At 41.7% G+C, this 12408-nt stretch overlaps 2 protein-coding genes across 3 annotated transcripts; both read right to left on the reverse strand.

Moving 5' to 3' along the window:
- Positions 1-1012: 1012 nt before the first annotated feature.
- On the reverse strand, positions 1013-3626 carry rbmx2 (RNA binding motif protein X-linked 2). The gene is made up of 6 exons (XM_027177212.2): positions 3505-3626; positions 2682-2797; positions 2422-2473; positions 2211-2340; positions 1724-1904; positions 1013-1629 (listed from the first exon to the last, which is right to left on the reverse strand). Exons 1-6 carry the CDS (start codon positions 3507-3509, stop codon positions 1136-1138), a joined length of 978 nt encoding a protein of 325 aa, XP_027033013.1. The 5' UTR covers positions 3510-3626; the 3' UTR covers positions 1013-1135.
- A 2438-nt stretch (positions 3627-6064) lies between these two features.
- On the reverse strand, positions 6065-8069 carry LOC113662430 (glucose-dependent insulinotropic receptor). 2 transcript variants are annotated; one of them, XM_027177234.2, is made up of 2 exons: positions 7281-8069; positions 6065-7178 (listed from the first exon to the last, which is right to left on the reverse strand). In XM_027177234.2, exons 1-2 carry the CDS (start codon positions 7837-7839, stop codon positions 6700-6702), a joined length of 1038 nt encoding a protein of 345 aa, XP_027033035.1. In that variant the 5' UTR covers positions 7840-8069; the 3' UTR covers positions 6065-6699. The 2 variants fall into 2 exon arrangements, with proteins under 2 accessions (XP_027033035.1, XP_027033034.1); XM_027177233.2 differs by having other exon boundaries at positions 6065-8067.
- Between the last annotated feature and the right edge of the window lie 4339 nt (positions 8070-12408).

Consider the following 12408-nt stretch of genomic DNA (forward strand, 5'->3'; position numbering starts at 1 on the left):
ATGTCTCTCGGCTGGCCTGGGAACGCCTCGGTATTCCCCCGGAAGAGCTGGAGGAAGTGTCTGGGGAGAGGGAAGTCTGGGTGTCCCTGCTTAGACTGCTGCCCCCGTGACCCGGCCCCGGATAAGCAGTAGAAGAATGATGGATGGATGGATATGACTTTCCAATTTTAACGATGAATTCAAATTGTTTTTATCGATTGCTTCCAGAAATTATGAAAAAAAAAAATCGGATCATTAAAAAAAAAAAACACATTGTGACATCACAATATTGATATTACATCATCAGTACAAGTCCTTTTTTTTTATTCTCTGGGGTTTTGTTTTCCTCCTTCATGAAAGTTCGGATTCATTTCCCGGTTTGTTCACTAAACAGAAACTCTTGTATTTACTAAAATGGTTCATCAACTTCAAGAGTTTGTTGTGATGGATTTTATTAACAAGGAGCTTTATACCAAGACATCAGAGAGCGTAGATTTCTGTAAAGAAGAAAAAAACGTATCACGCTTCCATTTTTCTGCTTGACTTTTTCAGATTTGTGCAATTTTACATTACCGTGTTCCGTGCAGGACGGAAAGCAAGAACCTTTGAGGAAAAAAAAATTCAACTTTTTTTTCAGTCTTCCTCATTGGTGGATTTGTTCCATGCTCGGAACCAATCGCAGCTCAGCTCTCTAGTAATTTATGCAGATAAAATTTGCGGCTTCTTTTTCTTTTCTTCAGCGATCATGTGCAATAAATAAATAAATAAATAAATAAATGAAATGAAGAAATTCCTGTAGAGCAGGTACAAGATGACATCTTTCACATCATCATCATCATCATCATCATCAGTTCAGTCTTGTGACCTCAAACAGAAAAAAAAAATCATCAACTATCTGAAATAATGAAAATTATCTGAAATTCTGGAACCACTTTTTTTTTCATTTCTTTTATTTCTCCCTATGGATTTCTGTGCTGCTATCAATTCTATTTTGCTCTTTGTATCAATAATAAAATCTTTATGTTAAATGACATGTTTAAGAAAAAAAACTTTATTTACAACATGACACAAACACGGGTGTTATGATGTCACAACACGACACAGGAGCAAGTGAATAAAAAAAAAAAAGTGTCATTTTTGTGAAGCTGTTCTTGTATCAGTTGCGTCTGAATTCCGAGTCTCGGTCTCTCCATTTTTCTCTTTCTCTGTCTCTATGGTGTCGTTCTCGGTCTCGTTCTTTTTCTCCTCCTCTCTCTCGATGTCTGTCCTTAACCCTCTCCCTGTCGCTCTCTCTCTCTTGCTCGCTTTCTCTCCCCCGGTCTCTCTCACGTGGACGCTGCTGATCGTCTTTCCCTCTTGCCTCGTCTCTACCCCGTCCTGTCCACCTTTCCTCCTCTCCTCCCCTCTCTCCTCCTCTCCTGAGGTTTCCGTGCTGATTCTCCGCTCTTTCCTTTGAGCTCCTCATCTCTTGACCTCTGGACTCTTGCGCCCCCTTCAGGACGTACTTCTCATAACCCGTGTCCTCTTTCTCCTTCTTCACCCTTGCAGCATGAGCGGAGGGAGAGTCCGATTGCGTCGTGTGTTTTTTCTCTTTCGCTTCTTTCTTCTTTTCTTTCTTCTCCTTCTTCTTTTTCTTCTTTTCTTTTTTATCTGTTGCAGCAGATCACATGACACCCATGAGCGGTATGTCCAATTCTCCGTTAAATTATTATTACATTTTTTTTTTTAAAAAGCGTGTCCTTACCCTTTTTCGGTTTCTTTACCGGTATAAGATGCTCGTCTTCCGATTCCGACTCGGATGAAGACGTGACTTTAGGGGCGCAGCCTTGCTCTCGGAGTGTCTTGGTGATGCTGTCGATGTCCTCCGAGTCTTTGGGTGGACGATAATTAGACACGTGGTCTACACGTAACGTCCGGCCTTTGATCTGCAGAAATGTGACGACGGAGAAAAGACGTGTGTGATGTCACGTCACAATTATGAACCAGCTTCAAATATATAACATGCTTTAGTTGTGCATCATAACAATCATGAGGTTATCTATAATATGTAATGCATGTTTATAAACAATTCGAACAACTAGCATGTCTTACGAATGCATCGTAATGTGGCTTTATGGATACGAAAGTGACCAGAAATTAGTTATATAGTTGGTTACTAAAATGTCTCACATATTCTACGTGGCCAAAAGTATGTTCTCGGTGCTCGGTGAAACCGTGTCGTGTCGTCTCACCTTGATGCCGTTGAAGTTATCCACTGCCAGAATTGTGCTTCTCTGATCCTCATAGCACAGAAAACAAAAGCCCTTGGACTTCCCCGTCTTCTTATCGCGCACCAAGTTGATGTTGACGATCTCTCCATACCTGCGACAACAAAGAGAACGTGCATGATGCGGAGAACGGCGGTGAAGACGGAGCAGCGATGTGCGATAAAGATGGACGTACTGTGAGAAAACGCAGATGATGTCTCCTTCGGTCAGTTCGTACGGAAATCCACCTGCAGGTTAGCACGAGGGCAGAGACAAACATTCCTCATGGTCACATGTCATCTCTGCTGACTCGAATCAGCGAATATATTAAGGGTGTGTGGAATTCTCAAATCTAATCAAAGGTTTAACACACTGGAAACCCATAAAGTGTTTACAGGGTTGAGTAAAGCTCTTAATGTGTTGTCAATTTTAGGTATTCAGAAAGGAGGTTTTCACCGATGAAAATCCAGGCGCTGTCCTTGTACTCCGAATGCCACGAGACAGAGTCCTTAATACCGAGATCAGCTTCTCTCGCATTCAGTTCATTAATGAGCTTCACCTTCGTAAGTGGACTGCGTATGGAGAAAACACAGAGAGAGATGAAGAGAGAGAGAGACAGAGACAGAAGGACAGAGACAGACAGACAGAGACGGAGACACAGAGAGAGAAAGAGATAGATAGAGGGGGGAGAGAGATAGATAGAGGGGGGAGAGAGATAGATAGAGGGTGGAGAGAGATAGATAGAGGGGGGAGAGAGATAGATAGAGGGGGGAGAGAGATAGATAGAGGGGGGAGAGAGAGAGATAGAGGGGGGGAGATAGATAGAGGGGGGGAGAGATAGATAGAGGGGGGGAGAAAGAGATAGAGAGAAAGAGAGAGATAGAGGAGAAAGAGATAGATAGAGGGGGAGAGAGATAGATAGAGGGGGGAGAGATAGATAGATAGAGGGGGGAGAGATAGATAGATAGAGGGGGGAGAGATAGATAGATAGAGGGGGGGAGAAAGAGATAGAGAGAAAGAGAGAGAGAGAAAGAGAGAGAGATAGAGGGAGAGAGAGATTTATCCTGCTAGCTTCATATCTAGAATATCATCGATAACACTGATGCTAAGCTAACTAGCCATCACACGCAGTACACAAACTTATAGTTTATTATCATTTATCTATATAAAGCTATATAAAGCTACATAATGCTATATAAAGCTACATAATGCTACATAAAGCGCACACACACCGTGTATATAACACTGTTAACCTTTAAACACTGAAACTGCCACTTACTTCATTGTAGGTTTGTTTTCTAGCGCATACACAACTACTTCCCCCGGAAACTTCCGACATACGGTGTCTCATAATTTACTTCCGAGTGGAAACAACGACGTTCATGTTATATATTAGGCAAGCAGTGGGGAAAATTAAATAATGAAAACAATACACTGTATTTCTAATAAGACATTTTGTACTATTATATTTTTACTTATACTTTGAATAACGTTATATATAAAATGTTAAAAAAAAAGTGTAGTTATATGTAAATCTTTAAAATATAACACAAGTTGGGGTTAAGTATAGACAGTGTCTATAAGCTAGAAGATCATGCATTAACATTACTATTTCCCTTCATTGGCCCAAACCTCTTCCAGCATGACAAAGCCTCTGGGCACAAAGCAGCTACATCACAAATGGAATCTACTCAACACCCCAACATCCGTATCTGATCTCACTGATGCTCTTGTAGCCAAAGTAATACAGGTCCTTACAGCCACACGCCAACAAATAGTGGAAAGCCTTCCCAGATGTGAGGAGCTTATTATAACAGAAAAGGGGAATAAACCTGAAATAAAATGTTTGTAAAGCATGTGTGGGTGTGACGGTCAAGTTGTACGACTCAGTGAACTTTTTGAAGAATGGATTTAAAATAATCTAAACATAAACTGAATTGCCCAAAACACACACACACACACACACACACACACACACACACACACACACACACACACACACACACACACACACACACACACACACAGAGAGAGAGAGAGAGAGAGAGAGAGAGAGAGAGAGAGAGAGAGAGAGAGAGAGAGAGAGAGAGAGAGAGAGAGAGATGGATCTCTACAATACAACATTCATTCATTCATTTACTACCGCTTATCCGAACTACCTCGGGTCACGGGGAGCCTGTGACTATCTCAGGTGTCATCAGGCATCGAGGCAGGATACACCCTGGACGAAGTGCCAACCCATCACAGGGCACACACACACACACACACGCACACACTCATTCACTCACACACTACGGCCAATTTTTCCAGAGATGCCAATCAACCTACCATGCATGTCTTTGGACCAGGGGAGGAAACTGGAGTACGCGGAGGAAACCCCCGAGGCACGGGGAGAACATGCAAACTCCACACCCACAAGGCAGAGGCAGGAATCGAACACCCAACCCCTAACCACTAAGCTATCGTGCCTTCCACAATACAACATAACATAACATAATCTACATAATCTAAGAGTAAACTGAATTGAGGCAGTGGTAGCTCAAGTGTTTAAGTATCTGGGTTGTTGGTCAGAAGGTTGGGGTCCAAGCTGATACTATTAGGCCCCTGAGAAAGACCCTTAATTTTCCCTGCTACACAGGTGCTGTAGCATGGGTGACACTTTGCTCTGACCCCAACATCCAAACATCCATCCAACATCCTGGGCTTTGCAAAGAAAGAATTTCACTATGCTGTACTATATATGCAACATATATGTATATAAATATATTAAAATCAAATGTATAGTCTGATTAAATATGTGCCTCCAGAGCCCTCAGTTTGATCTGACATGATCTCCCAGTGTGTGTTTCCGTGTGTGTGTTTCCGTGTGTGTGTGTGTGTGTGTGTGTGTGTGTGTGTGTGTGTGTGTGTGTGTGTGTGTGTTGCCTCTGGGTTGTACTGGAGTGCCACTAACGGTAGTTTTTCCCCCCTGTTTCCATAATGCCTAATCCAGCTAACCAGTGAATTATTCTAGTAGGTATTAACATTTTAAAAAGATTTGTTCTGAAATTGGTTAGAAGCTTATTTCAATTAAATGTCATAAAAAAGTCTAATCCTCATGTATACAATCTTGAACAGCATTTTAACCCATACTGCATTTAATACCTTTTTTGTGTGAGGTGGTTCACATATTCCCATATTCCCATTTTACAGGATCCCAGTGTACTCCAACGCTTATCACAATAATCCCAAATAGTACCAGTGCACCAGTGTGTAGTTTCTGTAACCCAGAGTTTTACAGTCCTTTAACAATATCACGTAATTGGACCAAGCTTTGTTCATGCATAATGCTGCTAAATGTTTATTTACATGATCAGAAATAAGTGATACCTTTCCTTGTTTCTGGTACCACAACTGTACCTTTGTACATTTTCACCTGTTAATATAAATAATTTAAAAGTACATAATTAGACCTGGGAGGCACGGTCTCTTAGTGGTTAGCACGTTCGCCTCACACCTCCAGGGTTGGGGGTTCGATTCCTGCCTCCGCCTCGTGTGTGTGGAGTTTGCATGTTCTCCCCGTGCCTCGGGGGTTTCCTCCGGGTACTCCGGTTTCCTCCCACGGTCCAAAGACATGCATGGTAGGTTGATTGGCATCTCTGGAAAATTGTCCGTAGTGTGTGAGTGAATGAGAGTGTGTGTGTGCCCTGTGATGGGTTGGCACTCTGTCCAGGGTGTATCCTGCCTCAATGCCGATGACACCTGAGATAGGCACAGACTCCCCGTGACCCGAGAAGTTCAGACAAGCGGTAGAAGATGAATGAATGAATGACATAATTGGACCAAGCTTTGTTCATGCATAATGTTGCTAAATGTTTATTTACATGATCAGAAATAAGTGATACCTTTCCTTGTTTCTGGTTCCACAACTGTACCTTTGTACATTTTCACCTGTTAATATAAATAATTTAAAAGCCTTATGGACCCCTAATGTACAATTTAAAAGCTAATTAAAGATTCCCATATAAAAGATACACACAGCACCAAGGGAACATCTTTCAGTTTATGAAAGATTACCAGAGTATTGAAAAAGTCTTTAGGTTAATGGCCTTTATGAATTGGGCCAATCAGGATTGGGGATGAGAACCCAATTTTGAATAATAAGAAAAAACAACGTTAGCATGTCTGTATTTATACAAAATTCATACAAAATACAAAGATTTGAATCAATCATGTTAGACATGGTCATCTCAATCAACAAGGATTGAGAAATCAGGCCAACTCTTTATGGTCTTCTGATTTCAGTTAAGTAGAAGAAAGTGAGTCAAAATGTCAACAAAGCCATCTGTTCCATTGCATGAATAAAACAGCCAGACTCTCAAGACTCCACATCCATTATGGAATACAGCTCTTTTCCGGTCGTTGATGTCAAAACACTTAACCGTTTCCCATGAACAAAACAGACTGAAAGGACTGAAACACTGCTGTTGTTTTGTTACACAGAGTTTGGACGTGTTGACACAGCAAGAGTTACTGTAGCAGGCTTCCTAATATTGAACTGACCAAGTCGACTGGAGTCTAAAGAGTTTCTGGTCTGAGTGGTCGTTGTTTGCTCTGTGTTCGCTTTAACACAGAACTGAGTGACTTTAACACAAGAAAACATATCAAAGAGCTGTTGTCGTACCTCTCTCTGCCAGAAGGCATAAACAAGCGGGTTGATGAGGGAATTTGAGAGTCCCAGCAACCAGAGGTGGTTTTCTAAAAACCAGTAAAGCTTGCATGGTGGACACAGCACCTGTATAATGCTGACCACAAAGAAAGGGCACCAGCAGAGAGTGAAGCAACCCACCAGCAACGTGACGGTCTTAAACGCCTTAACATGGCCCCAGTAACGACTAGGCAGGAGGCAGCGGGAACTCACTTGCATGGCTTGCTCAATGCGCCTCTGATGGCTCCAGGCGATTTTGAGGATGTCTAGATAGAAGTAGATAAAGACCATCAGTATGGGAAAGAAGGTGGCACAGAAGACTATGATGATGCTCTGAGGGTTGATGACCGAGAAGAAGGTACACATACTTTCATAATGACTGTGCTGCATGCTCTTTACCATATTGGGCAAGAATCCTACGGCTGTCGACAGCAGCCATAGACACACCAATATGCCGGCTGTCATCTTGGTGCCCATGAGTTGTGAATAGCGTAACGGCATTTTGATGGCCATGTACCGGTCCAGTGAGATGAAGAACATGGTGAGTATGGATGCAGCACTGGGCGTGATGACGAAAGACATACGCAGCAAGCACACTTCCTTACGCATCGAAACCACACGTCCTTTAATTGAATCAGTAGCGATAGCTGTAATAGCCAGACCCACTAGGATATCAGCGATGGCCAGGTTTAAGACAAAGCTCCAGCTGTGACTGCCTCCTTTACGGATCAACAAGACCAAAGCGATGGCCACCAGGATGTTGGTAAAGATGATCAGAGTGGATTGGACGCTGAGAATCCAGCCAATTATAACACTATTTGCAGATTCCTGAGCAGGGGTTGTGAAGACCGGAGAAGTCGAAGTCATCTCCTCTGAGTAGTCATGTCTCAGCAGTGTAAAGGATGTAATCCCATTTGGAGTGACCATTGTGTGTTGCCTCAATGTTCAGAATCTTCTCAGTGAACTGTACATCGGACTCACATCACGCCTGGTCCACAGTGATGCCACGAATTAAGCTAAAGCAGGAAAAACAGAGTCATATGTCAGAAGCTGGAATGTTATTCGGAGACGCCTCTTCATCACAGCTGTGGTTTAAATGGTCCGACCCTTGTCCAGTCTGGCTGTCATCCAAATCTCATCTCTAGTGCATACTTCCTGCTTTAATATGCTCCCCCCCCCCCATTAATGTTCTATTTTGAAATTGAAGCCTATCCAAAATATGATTTACACACTTTAGAAAATGATGGTGAGAACGTTTTGTGTTGTTTTACCATTTACCGAGTGTGTTAACAGTAACGATATATAGATATATAAATTTGAGAAAAAGTTTTACCTCATGATTTGCAAACACGAGCTCTCAGGTCTCCTAAAGTAACCTATACCACATACTGCATATAAAACGTGGCTTGTTGTATTGCTCGAGCTGTCAAGTCTATAAAATGTTTTTAAACAGATTGAGAGAGTAAGTGAGAGGGTAAGAGGGAAAGAGCCGTGGGAAGGACTTGGATGGGATTTCCATCAGAATAGCGTCATTATCCGTAAGAGGTTATATGAGTGTATCAAAGTATCAGCACAAAACTATTTATTGCATCGAGCCCAGACACAATGGATTCATTTAAATGATTTATAATGGTTATAGAGGCAGGATCATGTGAAGTAGAGCATCTCAAATGAAATGCACACACACACACACACACACACACACACACACACACACACACACACACACACACACACACACACACAGAGTATATAAATACTTATGCTTTGTACATACATTTTAACTTGCATGAATGTTACTACAGAGCTTGTCGTGGGAACTTAAACGTCATCAACTCGTCTACTACAACGTCATCGCGTTTATACTAATAACGAGCTCGTATAAACTATTTCAGCTCCGACTTTTTATGCATAAAAGTGTCATCCACATAAGAGCACAGTGGATCATTTTCACAGAACACGATATTAAATAAAGAACGAAAGAATCGTTGGACGCTTATAGTGATGACGCTTAAGTCACGTGGCCATGTGTGGCATAATTTATAGCGTTTAGCCTTTTAGCTTTTAGCTTAGGTAACAGTGTATGAGTTTCAAGATTAATAAAAGTTTATTTGTGAAGATGGACAAAACATGTCAGAATCATAAACTTTGTCGGCCACAGTTTATTTTCTGCTTTAATCCAATAGCCAAGGAACAAATGCTTTGTCAAAGAAAAGAGGCTGATGCTAACTTCTGGGTTACTTCACGCTGCCCCATGCTCACTCTAGGTGTGAGCACAGACAATATGTCTATGAAGGGGTTCGATTCCCGCCTTCACCTTGTGTGTGTGGAGTTTGCATGTTGTCCCCGTGCCTTGGGGGTTTCCTCTGGGTACTCCGGTTTCCTCCTCCGGTCCAAAGACATGCATGGTAGGTTGATTGGCATCTCTGGAAAATTGTCCGTAGTGTGTGAGTGTGTGAGTGAATGAGAGAGTGTGTGTGCCCTGTGATGGGTTGGAACTCCGTCCAGGGTGTATCCTGCCTCGATGCCTGACGACGCCTGAGATAGGCACAGGCTCCCCGTGACCCGAGAAGTTCGGATAAGCGGTAGAAGATGAGTGAATGTTTGGAAATAGGAAAGAAAAATTACGGAGAGGATAAAGTCTGTATATCAGAAATGCTTGTGCACCACTGAGAAAATGTGTCTGCCTTTTTCAACCTCTGACTTTCTCCCCCTAGTATTAGGTCTTTTGTGTGTTTTTATTGTTTTTAAAAATAGTTTGAACTTATGCTGAAACCTGGCAACCCTGGTTAAAAATGAAAGCCCTTCTCACTTGACAACAGAAACACACGTGCTGTAATCAAACCCAGAACTCGTAGCACAAGTGTCGTGGTGTACCGACCTCATTTTGTTTGAGGTTATACTTCATTAAAAAACATCCTGTAACACCAAAATCTACAGAATTCACTGCTGATCAGTTATCTGAAATCCTACATGGTGTACACAATGAAGCCCGTCTCTCACAGCAGACAATGCGGCAGTGTTATTCATCCCTGCTAGACTGTTCATGGCTATTGAAAGCATCACTTGCTCAGCAGTTATTTCACTCGTTGCCAGACATCTGTTTATGCACAGCACAGCTCGCTCCTCACCTACTGTCAGCCTTCAACTCTTCATCTCAACCATCAACACTTACCACCCACCTAAACTGCCCCAGGCACCTTCTAGACTGCTTGCATTCCCGCTCGCTCAGATAGGACCTGACGCACAGGGGTATTTGTGAGGTTCTTCAGGTGGCTGAGTTGAAGATGTCTTTAAAGCGGAGATTTTTGTCCATGTTGTTGTGTTGTGTGTATTGTGTGGCGTCCATCTTTTGCCTGCAACCGAACAGGAACATCTGTCTTTCTCAGGGCACCAGGTACGTTTTGGGTTTTGTTTAGGTTATCAGGGACATTATGCTGTTTCTGTTCTAAGGGGGATGTGGGGTGTTGTTTGGGGTCATGACCCAGTTTAACGCTTTTTTACCAGTACACCAGCAGTGGTGTTATGGGACATTTTTAATGAGTATAAACAAATGAATAATGTTGTGTCTGTGAGTCTGATCTAAAATAAATCAGCACTCTTTTGTTCTTTCAGTGTGTTTTAGACGTGTGTTTTTCCCTCTGTTGATGATCTTACACTGAATTTTAGTGTTGAAGAGAAATCTGAGCTGCTTTTTAGATGAACGAACACTCGGAGCTTCTCAGAGAGCAGAAATGGGTTTGATATCAACGTTTACTCTGAAGATACAAACATCTTTGTGGAAGAAAAAGACCCGTTTTTGTTTTTCTGGATTTTTTCAATGAATCTATCACCTTTAGTATTGTAGAGAAAAACAGAAATGGAGAACAGTCTGATTTTGCAGAGCTTCGCCTGTAGATCAGCACAGAGCCATAACTAAAAAATATAAAAGCCTTCTATTAAAAAAACAACACAATTCATTTTTTTAAGTGCAAAAAAAGGGCAAATACTTATGTGAGACTGTGTTTATTTCATCAGCTTGTTCTTTATATTAAATAAATATGTTTTTAATATCTCTGACATCTACTCCAGGAGTCTGGTGACGATCTTTCAGCAGCTTTACCAGCGAGTCGCGAGGCTTCTTCATCCGGCGCTGTGAGACTACAGAAGGATTCATCTCACTCGTTTTTTTTTTCAATCCAAACAGAAGATAAAACCGAAAAGATCGTCTTCAGCCTGCGATTTCCAATCTGTCCGAACCGGCACGATGAACCTTTCTGAAGCTCCAGATATAAACTCCTTTATTTTCCACCACATTGGATTGTATTTAATGGAAAGGAAAGTGTAGTAAATGTGGACAAAGTTACGGTTGAATTGTGTACTCAGGATGATGGATGATGTTCACTGACATTAGGGATAGATGTGTGTTAATACATTACTGAGTGAAAATGCTGCATCAGACATTCTCAACATTTTCAACTCTTTTTCCAGAGTAAAAGAGTTTCTAATATTCCCTTTTTACAAACTACACAGTAAATATATACCAAATATGTACTGTATATTTATTCTGGAGCTTTTTACTCCTCTAGAACATCAGTTCCTGATTTGGACTAAAATTGCAGTTTGATTCAATTTAACATTTATATTTACACTTCTTTTATAGCTATAGAGTTTTGGATTGGCCTCTTTAATAATAACTATAACAACATTGATGATCAATTGATAATGATCTCTAACGCCATCATGTGTCAGGAAAAAAGAAAAGACAATAAAAAGTTTATATATATTATAAATATATTTAGGGGTCACGGTGGCTTAGTGGTTAGCACGTTCGCATCACATCTCCAGGGTTGGGGGTTCGATTCCCGCCTCCGCCTTGTGTGTGTGGAGTTTGCATGTTCTCCCCGTGCCTCAGGGGTTTCCTCTTGGTACTCCGGTTTCCTCCCCCTGTCCAAAGACATGCATGGTAGGTCGATTGGCATCTCTGGAAAATTGTCCGTAGTGTGTGAGTGAATGAGTGTGTGTGTGTGGGTGCCCTGCGATGGGTTGGCACTCCGTCCAGGGTGTATCCTGCCTCGATGCCCGATGACGCCTGAGATAGGCACAGGCTCCCCGTGACCCGAGTAGTTCAGATAAGCGGTAGAAAATGAATGAATGAATATATTTATATATACATAAAGAAGTGGGTAGAAGATAGAAATCCTTTAAAGAAGATTGATATTAAAGTTAAGACAGATACAGTGTCAGGTTTGAGAAAAATTATTTCTGAATTGCTTTGAATCTCATGCTATTTAGAACAATTCTGTCTGATGCAGCAGAAATGTAGTGAACTTTACGATGCTTTATAATAAACTTACAATGAATTATATCAACTCTTAGAATATGTCGTCTCCTGATTAACACATATGGAATTATATCCTCTTATTTGTTCACTCACTCACTCACTCACTCACTCACCCATTCACTCACTCTCCCATTCACTCACTCACTCACTCACTCACTCACTCACTCTCCCAT

Source organism: Tachysurus fulvidraco, chromosome 21 (genome assembly GCF_022655615.1).
Source record: "Tachysurus fulvidraco isolate hzauxx_2018 chromosome 21, HZAU_PFXX_2.0, whole genome shotgun sequence".
NCBI lineage: Eukaryota > Metazoa > Chordata > Actinopteri > Siluriformes > Bagridae > Tachysurus > Tachysurus fulvidraco.

Bases quoted from the DNA above. Each gene is read 5' to 3' on its own strand.
- rbmx2 (XM_027177212.2), bottom strand. The intron at 2,474-2,681 runs GTGAAAACCTCC...GCTAACCTGCAG, and splicing joins CAGCGCCTGGATTTTCATCG to GTGGATTTCCGTACGAACTG. The intron at 1,905-2,210 runs GTGAGACGACAC...ACATTTCTGCAG, and splicing joins ATAACTTCAACGGCATCAAG to ATCAAAGGCCGGACGTTACG.
- LOC113662430 (XM_027177233.2), bottom strand. From the start codon at position 7,839: ATGGTCACTCCAAATGGGATTACATCCTTTACACTGCTGAGACATGAC.